Source organism: Pseudopipra pipra, chromosome 3 (genome assembly GCF_036250125.1).
Source record: "Pseudopipra pipra isolate bDixPip1 chromosome 3, bDixPip1.hap1, whole genome shotgun sequence".
Lineage (NCBI taxonomy): Eukaryota > Metazoa > Chordata > Aves > Passeriformes > Pipridae > Pseudopipra > Pseudopipra pipra.
Genome location: NC_087551.1, coordinates 89,148,977 through 89,172,295, shown reverse-complemented (window position 1 = coordinate 89,172,295; position 23,319 = coordinate 89,148,977). Strand labels below are relative to the sequence as shown.

The window sequence follows — 23,319 nt, the reverse complement described above, 5'->3', positions numbered from 1 at the left end:
GATCTTGCTTAACATTTTCAGGAGCTATTCTGAGAGTTAAAACTAGCAGATTTTTTTTTTTTTTCAAATTGTCAGTTTGAATGAACCTCCTACACTACAGTTTCATCATAAAACTTTTAAGATTGTACTAAGTTTAAACGTGTTTATGTAAGTAATTTGATTCTGGTTAAAAAAATGGCAACAGATGTTCTTAATTCAAGCAATGTATTTTTAAAGGCTGAAACACAGCTGTGATTATCATCTTTTTGGGTAATGGCACTGGACCACAATTAGTTATATATTCTTTTTATTATAAAAATATCCTTCAGTTATCTTACTTAATACAGTACTAAACACGGTCTCAGTAGAAAAGTAACAAAAAAAATCTATATTGCCCAAGCAAATTGTCCTCATGTTATCGATTTAAATAAAAAAAACCTACAAAAGTATGCCCCTCTTGTCTCTTAGAGTAATGAATGCTTTTCAAGTTCTGCTTGTCGGAAGCTTTTATTCTTTGGAACACTGAATAAGTTTAACATGTATTAAATTACTTACAGTGAATCCTCCAATTATATTAAGACACAATCCTTCATTCAGACAGTTGATGCTGAGCAGGCCGCAGTAGTCAATTACTTCCTCACAGTTCTTTCCAGTGAATCCTGGCACGCAGCTGCAAATGCACAAGTGTATTTTAGAGGACTTGCATTTTAAAAGTTAATTGTATTTAATTATGCTCCATAATTCTATTAAATAATGTTCTTGCAGTAACAAAACAGATCTCATATGTTATTTAAAATACACAGAATATGTTTTCAAGGAATTAAAAATCAGTTGCATGATTCTGAATAATTTTGCTTTCCCATAAAATATTAATTTCATAGACTAAAGCATTTTCATATCAATATAATCTTCCAGAAAAAAACCAACCAGAATGAGGTATTATTAATAAACAGCTATAAACAAAGTAACAAGGTTTTGGGAAACTGTTAGAAAGAATAGGTCAATTAAAGCACCAAAGAGGAAAAATTAGAAATATGATGATAAGTGAGTTTTAAAGTAAATAACATCAATCATTGCTAATGACTAAATGGTAATAAATAATGACATGCTTAGTTAAGTATGGAACAATGTAGAGAGAGCAATGCATAGTTGGTTTTGTGTTTGTTTTATTGTAATTCAGTATTTTCTTTAAAGAAGAAAACTAGCATTTTATTTTTGTGATGGTTTGTTAGCTCCATGTGCTGGCAATGGAGCTGTGGGTAAAAGGAACTACAGAAATTTATTCTGCTTCATGTCAACGTTTATTAGTAGTAGGAGAATATCCTTTTCTTATGTAGCCCTCCAGTGTTTAGAAAAAATCCTGTATACACAAATAAAAAAGATGATATTTAAATGGATAGTAAACAAGTTTTATTCAAAAGTAATAATGGAACAATGTAGAAAAATATTTGAATATTTATATCCTGATAGATACAAATCCCTGTCAAACTCTGTATGTTTTTACTGACATACATAGCATGTTCCTCTGTCTAAAGACTCTTTCTGGTATCGTGAAAAGAAAAGATTTAAGAAGAGAAAGGAAGTGGTCAGCAATATGAAAATTTGTGTTTGTGAAGGAATCCAAAAGTGATAGATGGGATGTTTCCTCTTAGCTTTTTCCAAAGGGTACTTTGTCAAATGACTCAGTCCAGAAGCTGGAAATCATGAACATGAAATACATTTGCTTCTGCTTCTCCTATGTTCTTGTTCCTAATAAATATGAGTTTCAGACATGTTGCTCATGTTTTCCCATTAAAAAAAAACAATTCCATCCCTGTTTTCAAAATGTATCAAGTCTCTCAGAGTTATGCAGTATACAAAAGTAAAGGATATATTTTCAATAGCAATTAGCTAGGCAACAACATTCGATAGAAAGTGCCTGAGTTGACCATACTGTCTAAATCAGCTAAAGAGATCTATCAGCGGGTATAGCTCTGCCTCTGAGGAATGCACAGACACATCTAGCATGTCCAGAGGCTGCAGTCACTAATTAACCTTAGTTAAATATTAAACAGGTTGGATTTAATAAGAAATCGCTGGAGACCATCCACATAATTTCACATGTAGGACCATTTGGACAGAAGTAGATAAATATAGGAAAAACTTCTCTAAATAGTTGTATGTTTTGAGGCTGGTCACAACCACAGAAGGACACTCTATGCAAGTAGCAATGGACTATATAATCCTCACCCTCCTCTTGAAAAAGGTGTTGTGTGCAATTATATTGCTGCTATTTCAAGTACTTGGCTTCAAAGTTCGTGCAAAGTCTATTCTTAACAGATTTCCAGTTCATGTACTGTAGCTAAAAGGAGTTTTTCATAATAGTTATCTGCTTTTAGTTCTGCATGTTCAGGGATATCAGCTAGCTACATTCTGATTTTTCCCTCTAAACAAAAGTACTCATATCAACAGATAGCATATCTATTGTCCTTTATACTATAGCATAATTTATCCATACATTAAATTTACATATAAAAGGAACATAAAACAATAATAACAAAGTTTTTTAATCTTTTGTTATAATTTAATTTTTAAATAACATCTAAACCAAAAACAGAGCAATTATTATATTTGTTTTACTGATTTGTTTTTACTTATGATCTGAAGAGGTGAAAGAGTTCCTAGCTTTTTTTTGCTTTAATCTATTTAGCTAGTCTATGACTGTTTCATTAAAGAGATAATCTAGTAAGGAAATGTTAGAAGCTGGATTTTCTAATTTTTATACTTGTTCATTTTTCATATTTATGTTTTTATTATTTTTTTTGCAATAAATATACCAATGTTAGGGAAGGTAAAAGTAAACTAAGAGCAAAAAAAGTTGACAGTAAAGTTACAGAGACAACATTAACAGAACAAATTTTCTCAGAACACCCTTTCACATTTTTGTGACTTTTAATTGTCCTAAAGAACGTGGAAAATAGAAGTAGACATAAAAAAATCAATCACAGTTTATTGTGATGGATATCCTTGTTCACCGGCTATTTGAATTCAGCTTAATTTTTTACATTTAAGAAAAAATGTTACTATTAGATCCTTAGCATAAAGCTGCATATGATATCAAGACTGAAAGGGTGGAATTATGATATATAATAGTCATACATCATAACTGAAGTGGAGAAAATTAAACTGAGTCAGTCTCGTTATATGTTTAGAGTGGAAAACAACTGGTTTTCCAAAGAAGGAAGGATGTATAGATAAAAGCTGAGATTGTGATGGATATAAGAAGAATGTAGCTTGGGCATGAGGAAAACCACATAAGATAGGGGGAAGCAAAAAAACCCACATAATGAAGTAAAAAGGTCAAAACAGCTATTTTTTGAACTTGTATCTGCATGTGAGATAAATGCCATTACGTTTATTTATAATGTTAAAATGCTATAAAAGTGGATCATGTAGCAATATTGCATATAGTATTACGCTGAATGAAACACATGTATTTTATTGTGAGGTAATTGGGCAGAGACACAACATACAGTATTTGACAATGATTACCAAAAGTGAAACAAATCTTCACTTAAGACTTTGAATGAGCAATGCTAATTATTCAATCTGCATTGTACACAGGGCCAGGATATTTTTTAATATTTTTGTTTTGTTTTGTTTTTGTTAATAAAGGCAATCCTCACTGCCACTGTCCAAGCTTTGCTCTGCCCCGGCAGATGAACCTCAGGATTAAAGGGTGGGCTCAGTTCAGCGCACGCTGTGTCTCACCTAAAAAATCCACTGCGCAGGCTCGAAGGGTTTATGACCTTTCCCAAATCTTCGCTTGCGAAGACTGGCCATTATTACATCTTGATATTAATTATTCATGATATGCATATTTTAAATGTAAATGTCAAAACATAATTTCCTACTTATTCATGCACCAGCGTACTGTGTGAAAGACTCACTATATAATGATAAATTATTAGCTTATATCTTGGTTTAAAGAATTGGAAAACGAATGGCAACACTGTTGTTCTGTGCTATACATATCTATATGGGAAGATCTAACGTGTGCATTTATATGTATTTCTGTATTTAGGAATAAGTATGAATAAAATTTTAAGCATTTTCTTCTTTGGGAGAATTGTAAACATAGTTCTACTTATATTTTTATTTCCAGACTTCTCAATTTAATTTCTGCTGATGGACTGTAAGTTTGTGCTCTGTACATCTTTTTTTGCAGTTTCTAAGTTCAGTTATAATGTGATGTCAGGCTTTTGTGTATTGCAGCTTTCAATTTTCTGCTTTCACGAATATCCTAAAATTTGAATGTTGTTTACTGCACTTCAGTAATGCTTACCAGAAGCTACTCAGGCAGCCAGATAAAAGCCAAGCAAGAGGGAAGAGGACAAATTGTACTCCTTAGTGACATAAAAAAAAAAATCTAAAAACTTATTTAAAGTGAAATTAAATTATACACTGGGTCTCTTCTGTTACTTTCAAATGGATATTTTTTAGCATGGTCTTTCTGAATAAAACAGTTTTTCATATGCTGCTTGAAGGATCAACCTAAGGTCTACTAATGCATATCTGTGAACTAGAAAGTAAATAGGTTGTCTTACCTTTTCAGAAAAAACAGTGACACCTGTAGTATAACTGTCTCACTTATCATCAATTGGTCAGGATTTATATGTTTCATCTTACGGTATTAATAACAGAATGATTTTTAGCCCCTTCAACACTTTAAATCTTTCTGTATCACTTCAAGAGTTTTCAAGAAGACTAATACAATGAAGCACCAAAAATAAATATTTTAAAAGAGAAGTTTATAGTTTTCTGTGCTCTCTGTAAACGACAATGTCTTTTCTTTCTGCAATCTGTGGGATATCATCATGTGAAACAACAAAGTACTGACATAAATTAATTTCCAATCTTACCGGCAGTTGTAGTTCTGCTGTTGAGCTATGCAAGTTGCATTATTTAAACAAGGCAATAATTCACACGGGTTCAGTATTCTCTCACAGAACTTGCCAGTAAATATGGGCAGACAGATACATGCCACATCCTATAGGAGACAAGGAAATTAGAAATAATTGTGATACCCAGGGCAATACAAAAATTAGTGTTTACTTCCGTTTCTAAACAGACCCTAACAAGGCCAGGATTTCATCATATTAAGCAGTCTAGAAAGACAGAAGGAAAAGCAGTTCTAGCCTCAGATAGGTTACAAACTTGACTTAGGATAAGTGTAATAAGCCTTCCAGTACAGATTATAGCAGACTTGGGTTTGCTAGCTGGAAATACACCAGCTCTAAAATTGGCAGTACACAAGGTACATCAGATAGCAAATAGTATTCAGCAACTAGAGGAGGAAAGAAAATTGTGTGGATCCTTTTTCCCCTTCATTATGAGGCACAGAGACTATTCTTCTCTATAATGGTGAAAGACATCTGTCAGTTACTGCAATTCCTAATTTGCACAGTAAGAAATGTAAGTTATTTTACAAAACAAAATATTTCTTAGAGCTAATACTCTCACCCTTATTTTTCTATATGAAGTTATGCTCTTTATAGGCCTTTTGAAGTCAGAAAGTAAAGGAAAAAAATAAAGGGATTTGTTCCCCTAGAGAAATTGGAAGTGCTCGGGTGTTTCTTTAGAATTGGTCCTAAAGGTATAATCAGGAAACTTCAGTATCTATTGAGAGATGTCTATATGTGTGAAACAAATTTCTATATTTGTTTCTTTATTGTACGTGCTAGTATAGTATGTGCTATAGTATGTGCTAGTATATCTAATAGACAAAATATATAAACAGGTTGCATGACAGGAATCTATTGATTTTTTCAGCAATTTAGATGTCCCTTTTTTTCTCTGTGCATGAATATGTATCACTGGTATGCAATAACTAAGCTTTTGAATTCTTTTTTCACTATTTTGGTTCTGTACAATCACTGCTATTTGCAATAGTCATGCTAATGAAAGAATGATACCTTTTGACATATAACCAGGTATGATTTTATTATCAAAACTTTGTGACTCTGCATGAATTTATTCTATTTTACAAAAAGAAAAATGAAAGAAAAAGGGGAATTAAAAACATACCACATGAAAATCAAGAAAAAGAGACAAACACTAGTTAATAAAGACCACTGATGCATCATGTTTTATGTCATAAGATTTTAGCAGAGAGAGGAATAAAGAAATGAAACAATATTAGTAGCTCCTTAAGTGATCACCAAGCAACTGAACTGAAACGTGGAATTTGGGCTTTTTATCATAGAATTTGTCATGGTTTGAGAGCCTCAAAAAATCCAATTCCCTAGTCCAAACCCCCTCCCACATCTCAACCCAGTGTGAGATGATTTTTTCCAGACACCACACGAGACTCAAAATGGGGGAAAGGGAATATAAGTTACAATGACTGTACAAATAAATACTACTATACATTATATACAATCTTAATTATCTCTACCATGACTTAAGTATTTACAATGGATCAAATCTCTTCTCCCCTCCAAATAAAAGTCCAGGAGGGAAGAAGGAAAAGATCCCTTTCTACTCTCAAAGCAGCAATGTCTCTAAGGCAGCAGGCATCTATCCTCTTCTCATGCAGCAGCTGTAGTTGGATCTCTGCCAGTACACACGAGGGGGTATCTAAGCCCTCGTGGCCCATTGTCTAAAGCGAGGGTCTTCTCTTCCGTGGGCTGCGTTTCCCAGGACAAGGGCACTATCACCACGTCATATCACAAAGCACAGGGGTCTTCGTGACAGTCCTTATCTTCAGGGGATTCAAGTTGCCTACAGAGTTCTGTGCTCTGTCTCAAGCAGCGGGGGGGGCCAAGGTCACCCTCTCCGCATTCTTTCTCGGAGCTTTTTTAGCTCCTTTCTGCAGTGCTGTAGCACTTTAAGACTCTTTCAAGTAAGAGTCCATCATCCTCCTCCTTTCTCGGAGGTCTCAGAGGGGTATGGGGTTTTATTTCGGTTCTTACCCCAACTTCCTCTCTCTCTCTGTAGAGCCTAATTCTCTCTCTGCTGCTGTCTCTCTCTCTCGGCTCTCTCAGACAACTCTGTGTCTTCCTCGGCGGCATGCTCTCTGCTGCTTCTTCAGTTCTTATCTGTTGGCTCTCTGCCACTGTCTCCGGCCAGTGTTGTTTTTGCCGCCACTTCTACTGGTCACGGTGGAGAAAAAAACTTCCAGCTTCTCAGTCACAGACCTCAGTCCAGTTTAACACTGTTTCTGAGTTTCTATGACCCCAGTAGGGGGCTGGGGGGCCGTGGCCCCCCAGAGGGGCTGCTGCCCCTTCTGCTTGTGGCTTTCACAACATGGCTTCCTCTTCAACTACCACTACAACTACCTTCTCTTCCGTTCTGCTTGTGATATGTTTGTATTTTGCAGAAGCGCTCCTTGGGTAAACCCTCAAAACTTCAAGGGTCACCACCCCCTGGGGTTTTACCATTTTATAACTTCAGGGGGAAAACTGTTTCCCCCCACCACATTAGAATCAAATGTTTTGACACTTTCATGGAACAGATCCTCCTGGAAGCTATGTCAAGGCATATGGATGACAGGGAGGTGATTAGGAACAGCCAACATGGCTTCACAATGATGTCTGACTAATGGTGGCTTTCTATGATGAAGTGACTGCAATGACTGGTAAGGGAAGAGGAACTGATGCCATTTACCCTGACTTCTGTAGGGCCTTTAACATCATCCCACACATCGTCATTGTTGCTAAACTAGTGAGACAGGGGAAGACCTGTAAATGTCCCATCCTCGGAAGTGTTCGAGGTCAGGTTCGATGGGACTTTAAGCAACCTAATCTAGTGTAAATGGTCTCTGCCCACAGCATAAAGGTTGGAAATAGATTATATTTAAAGGTCCCTTCCAACCCAAATAATTTTATGATTCTGTGATTCTATGATTCTATGTTCAAATAGGGATCTCTAAAGTTTATACTTACATTTGGCAAATCAATACATGTGCCTCCGTTCTGACATGGCCTTGAAGAGCATTCATTGATATCAATTTCACAGTTGTGGCCAAGAAATCCAGAAGGGCAAACACAAACATATCCAGACCGATTATACTGGCATATGCCTTCATTTAGGCATGGCTGAGATTCACAAAGATCACCAGGTTTCTCACAAAATGAACCTAAAAGAAATAAACATAAAAAATTACAGTGTTTGAGTGAATGGGTCCTCTTGACATGCTGCCCATAAACATAACTTTTTTACTTCCTTACTATGATGTGTTGTTGTGTTTCCCTATTATTTCTTTTCTTTTCTAAAAAAAAATTTTGAGAGATTGATAGGCTTTTATTTACTGTGGTTTTTAAAATTGTTTACACTGCGAAGCTCCAATTACTGACTGGGGCATCTGTATGCTATCACCATTTAAAAAGCAAAGAATTTAATATATTCCTGTATGTTTTGTTTGTTTTGCTGAATAAATGTGGTAGAAATCTATGGGAATGACTAACCTCATCTGTAACAAAGGAAGGAGGTGAACTAGAATCATAGTCCCAGAAGACACTGAACAGTCACTCAATATTTCTCTCATTGTGGTTATTACTACGGGAAGCTGAATCCAGTATACTCTCAGACACGTAAGGTTGTTCTCATTTCTATTTATAGATCCAGCCAGTAGCAAAACTGAATGTGCTCTCAGTAAGCAAACACACAATCACATACACATACACTTACACAAATCCACCCATGCACCCCCCCCCAATACACAAATACAGACACATCAGCCATATGGATCAACAGCAAGAACAATGTCTTTTTCCTTGCATAAACACAAACAGCAGTCACATAAATGAAACAGCAATGATGGCTCAAACTTTTTCCTCCTCTCTGGCTAGTCAGTGTTGAAGTTCAACAGCAAACATACGCAATCCCTCATTTTCTATACGCAAAAATAAACCCTCATTAATGGATCTCTTAAGAATCAGCATAGATTTTGTCTGAGATCCATACCAGGATCCTGAACCTCTTGACAACTTGCTGGCTCAAAGCTTGAGTCATTCCAGATCTGGGTATCATTCTGGTTGCTGGCTAGTCCAGTTTAAAGGTCCGTCGCTCCCCACTAGGAAAGCTGGTAACACAGAAGTAGCAAAGAGACTGCAGTGATCAGACACAGTCTCAGCCAGAGAAGTATAATAGGCAGCAGCCTGCTTACATTCAGCTAGCAGCTAAGAATTTACTTCCATTTACTTCAGAAAAATTATGTAGTAAATATGCTTTTTACATATTTTGTGCTTTAGTGCTCTGATTCAAAGCAACTCCCTATCACATACTTACAGATTACATCAGAAGAATTTTTCAGCAATTTGCTGTAGCAATAACATTTACTTCATAATAAATCCCCTCTGAAGAAGTAATATGTATTGATTCCACATTTTTTGTTAGTCACTTGAGTCCACTGAATTAAAAATAGACATTCACAAAAGAATAAATTATACTTTACAAAAATATGTATCATTTTGAAATGGTAAACAGAACACTTTTAACTCAAATTGTAAACTACAAGGTAAACATAACTAATTAGTTATAAATCAATTAATAGATAAGTATGTGAACCTCTAATAATTTCATTACCAGTAGCTATATAAAGGAACTGTAAGTATGTGTAACAACATTTACTAGGAGATCGAAATTTCACACTCTGTCTCTATTATATAACAGAACAGCTGATGCAACAAACACTATACAAGAAAATCCCATTAGCAGAAAAAGGGTCAAAACACATTTTCCATCCCTCAGTTCAGTGGAAATAGTTATTCCAATAAGGCAAAAGAAATTGGATCTATCTTTTATTACAGAATGTTCACTTCTCTTTAACATCAGAGGACAGTCAAAAAATCTTTCACAAATTTTTGCTATCCCTCATCACCATAGTAACCAAATTACAGTATATTGCAACTTGCAGATGTTAGGGCTTGCCAATAGGAAAAGCTAAGAAGGCCATTCGTCAGAACAAGGTCATTGATTGGTATTAGTGCATATATAAGAGAACACCTGCAACATGAAGTGAGGGGGATTGGTCAATTCTCTCATAATTCTATTTACTATTTAGCTGTCGTGTTCTACTTCAGTACAACATTGTACTCCAGCAGTACTCATAGATGAGGTTATATATCAATGCTCACCCTATTTTTTTCCTTTTATTAGGCACATTAGGTGCTCCTATCCCATCCACAATACTAAATAGGAGAAGGCAAATGAGCAAAACAGTGACTCCGTTTGCTCTACCCAGAGGAAAACCAGAAAGAGTAGTCTCACTAGTTGAATGGATTAATGAGTTTTTCCTGCCATTGTTTCTACACCTGAATCCATTCAATTCTCCCCATTTTTTCAGCCACCATTATCAAGCATTTCTTAGCCTTTTGTTAAACCATGGCTCTCAATGGGATTATTAGAACAAGGAAAGACTAAATGAACAAAATAGCACAGAAAACTTTAGGCCAGTTGGGAAAACCAAATGAAAGAGGTCCCTTTTCTGTAATGTTACGTTCATTTGCAGCAAAACTAGAAAAGGTAATTGTTCTGTCAGAAAAAAATTTTTAAAAATTGTGCAACATTCTTTTAAGCGAAGACTTGAAGTAGCTAGAAGAGGAATAGAGAAAATCCTGAGAAGAGATAAGGAAATATTGTCAACCATGCCATGAGACATATATCAAGGAAAAATGCATGGTTCAAGGATGGCAAAAAAAGAGATATATCCTTTTTTTCTCCCTGGCATCTCCTTACAAAGAGAGAAAAAAATTCTTTTTTTTTTTAATTAGGGAAAAAAACAGTTCATTTAGTGGAAACTGGTAGGCTATAACCTAACCAGGTCAAAGGGGATCAATTTAAATGAAGATACTGAGGCAACAACCTCACTCATAGTCTAAAACACAAGTCACATCTATCAATGTCTTTCAGGAAGAATTCAGTGCTTTTTCCTTAATCATTGATGCTAATTATTTCTTTGACAATCCTGTACTCTGCAATTCACTGCATTCAGCATACTATGTACAAAGCAAGAGCAGTGCTCTTTCACCTGAACATCCATGCCTGACGAGTTTGACAAATCAAGTCAATAAACAGAATTCTGAAGAATTTGTCATTTAAGATTTTTATTCAACCATTCTCAAACCTCATGTCACACTCAATCTATTTACTAAATAAGACTGAAAATGACTTGATTACAGCTCTTGGATGGGGAAAATATCAAGCACTAAAGGGATCATCAATTCAGTGAAGAAGTGCATAAGAAAAGCAAACGACTAAAGAGAGAAGCAAAATCATATAAAGTGAGAAACACCTTATACATTTTTACCAGTGATATTTCTGTACCAGACTATCATGAAAGAATTGAATTCAACAGTTGCTGATGTCTTCACATCAATGCTTTTTAAAAGGTAGTTCTTTAACCATATACAAGAAGACTGAAGTCTTCATATATAGATAAGCAATATAACAAGCTTTGCTTGGAAGAGATGAACAACTGGTCCCCAAAATTTGAAAATCTATTTATCTACTTTGACTCAAACTGTATACAAACCCTTTTAAAAATTGTGTAAAATTATGAATTAATTATAAATTCTCATTTTAAAATGTCTATGTTTTTGTCATCATCAAGCCTCTTGATGATGTTTAAATAAATACTTAGATATGTTAGATATACTTTAGATATGTTTAAATAAATACTTAAATTCATAACCATGCTAAGATTTATTGACCTCTTGAATGTTGTTGTTAGAAACAAGGTAAAGAGGACAAAAAAAGATCTTTATAATCTGATATCAGATTCAAGCCTCTGAACGAGGGCAATATTTAAGCAATGAGCACTGCATCAAGGATCAACATATCAGTCCAACTTGCACTAGCTAGTAAATGCATATTTAAAAGGTTTTTACATGTTCTGGAGACCTAAGACTTAAATATATTAAAAAAAAAAAAAAAAAGAAAAAAGTGCAAGGCAAATTCTCTTAACTGCATAGATTTTAAACATAACCTTCTATTTTACTTTGATATCAATAAAAACATAGTACAGGCATAATTTATGTGCCATAAATGCTGTATATTTCTGTTGCCAGCAATTTCAACAAAAGTAATTCTTCCCTCAGTCAGACCCAAAAAGAGACATTTGCTGAAAATACTGAAGTCCCTTTAATGCTCACTAATGAATGATCAGCTACTCAATGCTATGATATATTGTTCAAATTCCCAGGAAGATAAATGCAGAAACCACGTTCTAATGAGAGATAGTTGACTCAGAAAAATTCATTTTGAAAAAAAAAATAGTTATCACATTGATTGAATATCTTGATAAAAGAGGAAAATTAAAACCATCATCAGTAGGATCAGTTCACCTTGGTCCATCAATATAATGAATTCTTATTTGGTTTACTTCAATAAAATAAAAATTGTGGAAGATTAAAAAGCAGGAATAAGTGAGTAAAGATTATCTGACAGATCAATATGAAAGATAATTGTTTTTAGTTTAAGGAACTGAACCTCATTTTCAGAATTTTCTTTTTTTTTTTACACATGAAGAAAATAAAACCCTTCACCAAACTAAACAAATGACAGAAAACTCCCAGCCCTTCTTTGTTTGATTTAACTATGTACCTGCTAGTCTTCCTTAGTTTCACTGTGATGGTAAAATTATAAGCATTTAAAAGACAAAGGACATTTCTGACACCACTGACAAAAATCACTCAGTTTCTTAAGATAGCACATAGTGACACTTACATAAATATCTGAGGTTACTGATTAAAATAAGTAGTTTCTATTTTTAATTGAAGTATTTCTGAACTTCATATTTATGCAAACACTTCTCTTCCCAAGGAGTAAAATATGCTAAAGATCATATTAGCATACAACATTTTAATATGATTTCAGTGTTTTGTTTTGTTGTTCCTCTAATGAAAACTCAATATTTTCTAGAGCAGTTATGCAAAAGGCACAGTAGACCGTTTCAGGAAACAGCATGTGTTATACCCTTATATAATCAATTATTTGTACTTGTGTCAGAACAGAGCAATAATATTTCAGGGTTGGGATAAAAAAGGAAGCATTTAGTAGGAGAGAGATTTATTCTCAGTGTAAATGAAACACATGACTGTCAGTTGCCACAATCAAGGACCAAGATACACAGTAGGTAGTAAACAAAGATTGAAGACAAGTATAAAAATTCAATTGTTAAAAATATTGTTAATATTTTAATATGTTCAGTTTAACATATAGAATTATAGAAACCCACATAATCCCCTTCTTATGCATGCCATTATTATGTGTTATGCAACAGAACACTTGTTATCTTTAAAATTAATTCCTAAACAAGGCTCTTTTAATCTCAGGACTATCAGGTTTCAATTGATTACACAAAAGAATTTCTACAATAAACTAATCCCTATTTGTTTAGCTCAGTTAAGAGCCAGTCCAATCTGTTTCACTTCTTCTTTTTACCTTCATGAGTTTTGTCAGATGCTCTTCCTTTTAAATGTATATATTGGGTTTGTGTGGCTGGGTTTTGGTAGGGGGGAGCTACAGGAGTGTCTTCTGTGAGAAGCTGCAAGAAGCTTCCTCTGTGTCTGGCAGAGCCAATGCCAGCCAGCTCCAAGACAGAAGTGTTGCTGGCCAAGGCTGAGCCAGTCTGCAATGATACTTACACCCCTGTGATAACATATTTAAGAAGAAAAAAGAAAGTTATTGGGCAGATGTAATTGCAGCCAAAGAAAAGCAGAGTGAGAATATGTGAGAGGAACAACTATGCAGACACCAAGGTCAGTGAAGGAGGGGGAGGGAGGTGCTCCAGGCACCAGAGCTGAGATTCCCCTGCAGCCCGTGGTGCAGACCACAGTGAGGAAGGTTGTCCTTCTGTAGCCCATGGAGGACCATTAGGGGTGCAGAGATCCAACTGCAGTACATGCAGGAGACCCACACAGGAGTAGGTGGATGCCTAAAGGAGGCTGTGACACCTTGGGGAACCTGTGGTGGAGCAGGGCCCTGACAGAGACCTGCACTACCATGGATAGAGGAGCCTTCATTGGAGCAGGTTTGCTGGTAGGACTTGTGGCCCTGTGGGGGACCCACACTGCAGCAGTCTGTGCCTGAAGGACTGCACCCTGTGGAAAAGTTGTTTCAGCAGTTTGTTGAAGCAGTTTGTTGCCCATGGGATTGGCTCACATTGGAGAAGTTAGAGGAGGACAGTCTCCCATAGGAGGGACCCCAAGCTGGATCAGGTGAAAGACTCTTCTCCCTGAGTAGTGGCAGAAACAACCTGTGATGAACTGACTGTAACCCCCATTCCTCCTCTCCCTGTGCTGTTGGCAGGGAGGAGGTAGAGCTGGGAAGGAAGGAGGGGTTGGGGAGGATGGTGTTTTTAAGATTTGTTTTACTTCTCATTATCCTGCTCTGATTTTTTTAGTTATGAATTAATGTAATATCCCCAATTCAAGTCTGTTCTGCCTGTGACAGTATTTGGTGAGTGATCTCTCCCAGTCCTTATCTCAACTTATGAATCCTTCATTATATTTTCTTTCCCAGTTCAGTTGTGGAGGGGAGTGATAGAGTGGCTTGGTGGGTGCCTGGCATCCAGCCATGTTGACAATATAAAACTGAAAAGTGTTTTTAAAGGTTGTCTTTGTAGAATGAATTTTTTTCTGTTTAAACACATCGCTGAATCACAAGTTCTTGTCTTATATATGTAGACCCTGAAATACACCAATATTTCTATAAAATCATTAGTCTTTTAAATACTAGTACAGTGTTTGCATACTCATCTACACTTCTAATCCAAACCGATGAATGATATCTTTTTTTCCTGCATATGAAATTTCAATAAAGTGTGAATCAAAATCAAATTTACTTAAGGTACTGTAAGTCTAGGTCTCAGAGAAAGTGAGTGTAAATCTCCATGAAAGATTAAATGGGTTATAATCTTAAATTTAGACAAATTAAGCAGCACTGAAGTTCACTGATGTGCTTTATACAAAAGCTCCAATCAGCATACTTGAAAACAGACATTTCGGAAGTAAATGAATGAGAAGAACAAACATTAGCTTCCATCAGAGAAAAGCCTTTTAGATGAAGGGGTTAATAGTGGGTCTATTAGCTCCCTGGATGAAGATATTGACTGGGCAAACTTTCGGGTGTATCCTTAATGATAAGGAAGTCAGTACGCAGCCCTGGTGGAGAAACCAAGGCAGACTGTAAAGTTGGTAGGCCTAGGATGTGTGAACCACAATAAAAATAAAAATTCTATTATGCTTTCTCCATCTATGGTAATTAATAACTAGCCCAGAGAGAAAGATTAGTATACTGAATAGTGGTGTTATCTGTCCAGTGACCTTGCGTCTGGAAATACCACCCAGAGAACAAACTTCTGGTGGCATGTCATTATACAAGAAACTTAACTTTAATTCTTAGAGGAAGTTTGTATTTCAGGTGGAGAGAGCTCCAAATGAAAAGGTTAAGTACTTGTTAGGTCATTTTTTAACTACATATAAAATGCCAGTATAAGTTAGTATATGTTAAATTCTTTATAAAATACATGAGTGAGCAGCATAAAATGAATGCCATCTGTTTTAACTTTTTCCGCCTACTGCACTATGGATTAGAAGAAAGCTGCTGGAGGGAAGGGGTGAAATCACTCCTGAGTACAACTGAAACTGCAGAATTCAGGTAGAGCTGTGAGCAACAGGGTGAGCAGCATGAGCATAAACCAAATGATTTGTGAGAAATCATTTGTGAGATTTGTGAAGAGCAGAAAGATGTTTTTCCTATGGTCCCAGGAAATAAAGTGTAGAAATTGTTTTAACCCAGAGAATTGCACTAACAAAAGAATTGGGGAACTGATAGCAAAATCAGAGGAAAAGACACAACAAAAGCTTTTTTATTTTGTTTTTTTTTTTCTTTGTTATAATGTCTCTCTTTAAAAGTTCATTGTTCTCATTATGGTTTTATAAAACATAGCTTTGGCTATTCAAATCCCTTCTGTATTAAAATGAAAGTGCAGGCAGGTCCAACTCAAAGCTCTAGCTGTTTGTGTCACTGTTGCTAACATTATTTTTCCCATTTCATAGTGGAAAAAGATACTATAGTGTTGTAGAATACTATTCAAATACAAATACACTCAGCACAACTTAGCTAGAACAAAAGTGTTTGCCTGTTCTACCAACAAAATGTACTAACTACCCTATTCTTGACTTGAATGGTCAGAAAAAAAATTTAAAAAACCAAAATTAAATATTTGAGAGTACAGAAAACAAAACCATAATTCTGATAGCACTAGGGAATGCACATATCTTCCCAAACACTTTACTTATTTGATTTTAAAACTGTCTATTTGATTTTAAAACTGATCAATTTTCAGAGCAGTTTAGATTACATATTAGGGACAAATTCCTTACTGTGCAAGTAGTGAGGGACTGGAGCAGGTTGTCCAGAGAAGCTGTGCATCCCTGGAAGTGTTCAAGACCAGGGTGGATGGGGCTTTGAGCAACCTAGTCTAGTGGAAGGTGTCACTGCCCACAGCATGGAGGGATGGCACTAGATGATCTTTAAGGTCCCTTCCAAACCAAACCTTTCTATGATTCTGTGATTCAGAGTGAACAAAACCAAATGCAATGTGAATTAATTAGTTCGGCCTTATTCAATACGCAGTATTATCAGTCAGACCAGCTATGTTATTTTTTAATGCATCAATTCTTAGGAACTAACTCTGGACTGTAAACATTAGGTAAATTATTAATGAGTTATTCAAGTGCTACATGTTAATACCACTGTATCTGCTGCAGGATGGCTAGAGCTACATTTCTAAAGACACTGCTGTTGAAGATGGAACCAAAAAGCACGAAAGATTCTACATACACTTTCTTGTCTTGCTTGTTATTTAACAACCAGTGTTATCCTTCTGCTGGTGTTTAGGCTGAGGATGAACTGGGATATTAAATGGTACAGGTAGGATGGATTTAAGTAGACCAAGAACTAAAGGAAGTAACAAAATTACATAAGGGACTAGAGGTGCAGATTTTAACTTCTGAAAAATTATGTTTATGGAAGGTGTTTCTTCCTCCTGTTTCAAGTCTGGGGTTTCTTTGGGTGCATGTTCTTTATTTTGTTTTGTTTTGTCTTCTTTAAATATATTTTTGAAATCACAAACCACTTTCTTTTCCAAGGCTGCCAGCCGAAGCCTTGGCCCTCAAGCACACACACATAAGGCTATTTGCCTGGCAATGACTGCAGAATGGGTGGGGAGGGGCCATCCCTAGAGCTGGAACTGTAGCAGGGGAGGCAGCAGTCAGAAAACTGAGTTCAGACCAAGGTGAGTCTGAGACTCTGCACTGCTAGGTCAGCCTGAAGCCTTCTACTGTTGATAGCAAAAATCAAATATTCAGTGCACTACAAAAGTATTACCCTCCCTAACAGGTGCAGGAAACTGCCAGCCAGCTAATCAGTAGAGTATTTACCCTCTAACTGGAAAAAAAAAAAAAAAAGCAATCTTGTATATGCACTGAAGAATTTATGGTATCCTCTTTAGAAAGCAGATTATGCATCAACCTATTGCCTTGCTATACAAATCTGTATCTTGTTGATTTTACTCATTCTGCTATGGAAAAATGTTCAGTTGTCATTTTGTTCAGAACACTGATTTACACGATAAAGAACCTCGTAAAGTTTCATCTGTCCTCAAAGCCCACACAATCCAATAAGCCAAAAAGCTAGGGCTTTTAATCTTTTTCATTCATTCTACCATATTTTCAAATTTTGTTTTCTGCTCTGTTTTCATATTTTTGATTTTTATTCACTTATAAATATATTATTTTTAATTTTTATTCTTATTTTGGCTGGTATAGAGATATTTTTCTTCATAATTGCTTGCATGTGGCTATGTTTAGGACTTGTGCTGAAAACAGTGTTGATAACACATCAGGGTTATAGTTATTTCCAAGCAGTGCTCACAGGGTCAAGGCCTTTTCAGGTTGTCCAGGAAAGTTTTGGATGCTCCATTCCTGGAAGTGTTCAAGGCAAGGTAGGATGGGGCTCTGAGCAACCTGGTCTAGTGGGACGTGTCCTTGCCCATGGCAGGGGGGTTAGAAATAGATGATCTTTAAATTCTCTTCCAACCCAAACTGTTCTATGATTCTGTGATTCTACAATTCACGCAATGCCCCACCAGAGAAGAGGCTGGGGGGGCATGAGAAGTTGGGAGGGAACATGGATGGGACAGCTGACCCAAACTTACCCAAGAGATATCCCATACCACATGACATTGTACTCAGCAAGAAGAACTATGGGGGAGAAGGTGCAAGTCGGGGGGAATATTTGGAGTTGCTTTGCTTGTCTTCCCAAGTAGCTGTAACACATGATGGAGATGTGCTTTCCTGGAAACAGCTGTCTCCCAGTGGCCAGTAGTGAAAGAATTCATTCTTTTGCTTTGCCTGCATGCATCGCTTTTTTCTTTTTCTATTGAACTGTCTTAATCTCAACCCAAAAGATTTTTCACTTTTACCCTTCCAATTCTGTCCTCCCTTTTCACTGGGATGCCCTATTTCTGGGCTCGATTTCTGGGTTAACAGTTCAGACATCCTAGTTCCTAGGAAGTTCTTTCTAAAACCACTGACTCCTGTCTGTCTGATCCTTCTCTCCAGTAGTGTTCTGCATAAGCTGCTGTCTCTTTTCTCACTGCCTTTTTCTCCTCTTTGCCATGCTGCTATGTGAAGGCTTCTCCCCTAAGTCTGCTCAGTTGTTGACTATCTTCTTTTGCCTTTCTTTTTTTAAAAGGGATGTATTAACTGAGTTTGACAAACAAGAGTGATTCTTTCTGTTACCAACATTTTTTTATGTGCTCTGATGAATGGATGCTATCATTCTATAGTACTCATTTTTGTTATTTTAAAATGCTGCTAGTTCTATCAGTAACACTGATTCATTTATAGTCCCACATCTCTTCTACCTGGCCTGTGACTGTACAGCCTTACCTACTTATTTTACTGCCTTATTGCATAGTATCATTAAAAACTTTGAATATTTGAGTACTTTGAATGCTACAAAAATTAAGAGACTACTGCTGATCTTGCATCATGAGTTATGTTTACTATTACTATTAGTAAGCACATGGAAGATCATTTTAAAAGGATATAGAATCATAAAATCATAGAATCACAGAATCAACTGGGTTGGAAGGGACCTCCGAGATCATCAAGTCCAACCCTTGATCCACTACCACTGCAGTTACTAGACCATGGCATTAAGTGCCACATCCAGTCTCTTTTTAAAAATCGCCAGGGACGGAGAATCCACTACTTCCCTGGGCAGCCCGTTCCAATGTCTGACCACCCGCTCTGTAAAGAAATTCTTTCTAATATCTAACCTAAACCTCCCCTGGCACAACTTGAGACCATGCCCTCTTGTCTTACTGATAGTTGCCTGGTAAAAGAGATCAACACCCACCTGGCTACAACCCCCTTTCAGAGAGTTGTAGAGAGTGATGAGGTCTCCCCTGAGCCTCCTCTTCTCCAGTCTGAACAGCCCCAGCTCCCTCAGCCTCTCCTCATAAGACTTGTGCTCGAGTCCCTTCACCAGCCTCGTTGCTCTTCTCTGGACCTGCTCCAGCACCTCAATATCCTTACTGAACTGAAGGGCCCAGATCTGGACACAGTACTCGAAGTGTGGCCTCACCAGCACTGAGTACAGGACCTGTTGGCCACACTGTTCCTGATCCAGGCCAGGATGCCATTGGCCTTCTTGGTCACCTGGGCACACTGCTGGCTCGTGTTCAGCTTCTTGTCAATCCAGATATTCTCTTAATCTCTCTAAATCGTTTACACCCATAAGAGATGTGCATGTGCACTTATGTACAGAGGCTGGTTTTAGGGGATTCTCTTAAGCAAAGCTATAGAAGGGCTGTAGTTATTGATGCAATCCCACAACCAAGGATATAAACTGTTACAATGTATTTATGCATTTGTGTATATATAATTGTGATTGGAGGCTTATACATATGAATATTTAATGAATTGTGATTTTTTTGACTATTTTTGACTAAGTAGATAAAATATTGAAACATTTCTAATGCGAATATACTTGATACGTTTTGGTTATTTGGCTCTAAGTTCAGTGCACATAAGTTATATTTGTTTTCCTGAGATCATGATCAGTGTACTGGAACGTTTTCAAGATATTTACATTCTCAGAACACTGTTCTATTAAGTTTATAAATAATTGTGAGTCAAAATTAAAACAAGAACTCTTTGAAATGCATCAAAATTCCCAGGGTCTCTTTCTCCCTGAAGAGTGCTAAAAGATCTCCTGTGTTAATGGCTTGTTCAGAATTAGGAGAATTATTCTGAAAAGTAAACTAAATAATCAATCAACAATCACTATCTGCCCTGCATTGAACTTTCTTCCTGTTGTGCAGGCAAGACCATCAATGTCTGGGATGGATTCCAAATGAACCATGGGTTAAAAGCAATTTGCAAACTATTTAAACTTTATTTGTAGCTCCTGATCTGAACTGCTGCACATAAATGAAATGTATAATCATGAATGTATAGACCAATAATTTTTCCACATAGTAATGGACAAGGCAATTCTAAATTGAAATGATGTGGTAAAAGACTGGAACGTATTACAGTCTTTAATTATACAATGATTCTTTAATACCATACATTTCTAAAAATAATATATTTTATTCCTTTCATTCAAATTTACTTGTGGGAATGCTGGTCTCTCTAGTTGTATATGCAATGAGCTTTTTCAACATATAAAGTTTAATCAGCCTTTTGTTCTTTTGAAAGAATGTGTAAAGATTTTTTTTCAAATGATAGACTGACTGATATAAAAACAAAAGAGGCTTTGCTTTCAAATGGCACAATCCTGTATTTTCATGACCTTGATTCATTACTATGTGGATGAAGTTAAAGACAAGATAGTGCTGAAAGGTGCACTATCTGTTAACTTCAGAGTGATTAATGACAAGACAAGCTATCAGGTATCTCAGAGTTGAGAACCCATTAACTTGGGAGAAATCTGAGAAGCCAGAGGGAAGAAATAAGTCATAGTAACAAAAGGAGATGAAGAAGAGATGCAGTTGTCTTGACTACAGATTGATATGCTCCTGTAGCCATGCTTAGTGTCAAAAGGAATTTCAAATTACTACTCATGTACACTCTGGTTTTACATTCAAACAAACTACCCCAAGTTAAGAGTAAGCAGTTGACTAAGTGCTTAAGTAAGAGAAAAATAACAGATGCCAGTAGCAAACTCAAGAAATTGTTCTCTAGAGTGAGATCATAAAACCAACAAAAACAATTCAAAAACAGGAATATTTTAATATATATACTAATTTTTCCCCATTAACATAATTAAAAAAGAAATCTAGACTGTATTGAATGGAATTGCATGTGTACAATATATTTTAAATCAATAAAACATATGCATAATTTCTTTTCTACAGATTCTATAGAGTGTTCAGTCTACTCGATGCAATGTCTTAAAACTGTTACAAATTTACCTTCTGCAAGGATATCCATTGAATAAAAAAAAATATTTGGAATTAATAATCTCAACAGGAAATATATGAAATTTGCTTTCCACTTTTAACTTCTCTATGTTTGCAGTGATTTCCATAATTTAAAAAAAAAACAAAACACTTTATTCCTCACATAGCACAGCATTTCTCTAGAGTGTTGAACTGTAGAATGAACTCCATGTATGATTTGTTGCATTAATAGGCATCCACAAAAGTTTCTGTAATGTATAAAAGTTTAACACAATATATAAATGCTTTCTGTGTTTCGAATAAAAAGGATTTCAGGAACACTTCAGGTTATGGTTTCTTTTAATAAAGCAATAGCAACAAAAAGCCACTGATATAAGCAAAGCATTCTTTAGTTGTCAAGTGTTGATAAAATGGTGCCTACTAAGTGATCTTTTACAAAATTAATTGAGTAGAGAATACCCGCTGGCTTTAAAGGACAATACTAACAGTAAGACGCTGTGAAACTGTAGCTTTTTGTACTGAACACTTATTGAGCTCTTTATTCCTGCAGCGAAATAGATTTCTTTTGGACAAATCAAGTGATGAGTGTATGCCTGCCTTCTATATCAACATACAGTCATGGAACAGCACAGGCTAGAGTGATCAGGTCTTTCGTGGACAAATCACGTCAGTGACAAGTCTAAGCATGGAAGACTCTGGGGGTATGGAGGGGAAGCAGAGACTGTAGCCTAGAGCTTATGGAAACTTCTATGTTGGTGGTAGAACTTTAGGAAATAAGTCTCTACACAAATTGTGATAAAATACCCTCTGAACAGCCACCACCTAATCATCAAGGTGTCCACACTCTATAGGCATAATGATTTTGGTATTCTATATTCATCTAATATGCAGTTGCCGTATTTGGGCTCAAGCCTCCCCAGTTTGGTGTGTTTACTGCCTGTTTTCAGTGTTGTAACTGAGATAGCAGAGCTAAATGACTTCTATTCACTTCTGATTGAAGTAACATACAGCAAGGACATCAGCTTATCTATTTTTTCACACTCCAAAGCTACATACCAATGCTCAGTGAAGATACAAGAAATAGGAGCTTCTCTAAATTCCCCCAAAAGTTTGACAAGCTATGAAAGAGTAGAGAAATTCTTGTATATGATTCAGAAAGAATTCACTCCATGAGAAGCAACAGTTATGGAAAATCACAGTTAATTTTAATAAAACTGAGCTATACTCACTTACTGTGGAGAAGGTTATATTACTTTCATAAAAACTTACTGCACAGTGCTTGTCAGTTTAGTTCACAGAATTTTGTCTTGTGGTTAAAACATATATATCCAGAAACTATCTTTATATAGAAATACAATTCCAATCATCTAATACTATTGGTGAACTGGAGAGATGAGTGAGGAACTTAATTGTTTTAAAAAAACTTAATAATTACTAAATGGATATAATTATATCAAGTTAACTTGTTGTAAATGATGCAATCACAAAGTAAAAAAATGCATTAGAAATTTAAGTAGAGAAATAAATGTGGTTTGTCTAGTTTGTTGTTGGTTGTGTTTTTTCATGAAACTAAACAAAAGCTTAAGCCTTTTGTTCCTGTTTTCCAATAAAGCCATGGTTATCTTGCAACTGCAATTCGGTCCATTCAAAACATATTTCTTGCATTTCTAAATGTGTATTCATTTACAGAATGCTGTTTGACTTGGGGTTTTCAATTTTTTGTAAATGATACTGAAATAAATTCCTACAATAATGTTGGTCACACTAAAACATAAGTTTGACACAAATGAGAGTCTATAATTAGAAATTATTGAAATTTGTTTAGAACAGCTTTTTGCTATGGATGGATTTCAAAATACTGCAGAAAAGTAGGATGC

The 23,319-nt window shown here is 35.9% G+C and overlaps 1 protein-coding gene across 1 annotated transcript in view; it reads right to left on the bottom strand.

The window, feature by feature from the left end:
- The window catches only part of EYS (eyes shut homolog), an 863,631-nt gene that overhangs the window by 715,873 nt on the left and 124,439 nt on the right, over positions 1 to 23,319 (bottom strand). The window contains exons 4-6 of the mRNA XM_064650232.1: positions 7,905 to 8,098; positions 4,881 to 5,008; positions 535 to 649 (exon numbers count right to left, since the gene is read on the bottom strand). Of these exons, the coding sequence (XP_064506302.1) occupies positions 535 to 649; positions 4,881 to 5,008; positions 7,905 to 8,098 (437 nt within the window). The remainder of the gene's footprint in view (positions 1 to 534; positions 650 to 4,880; positions 5,009 to 7,904; positions 8,099 to 23,319) is intronic.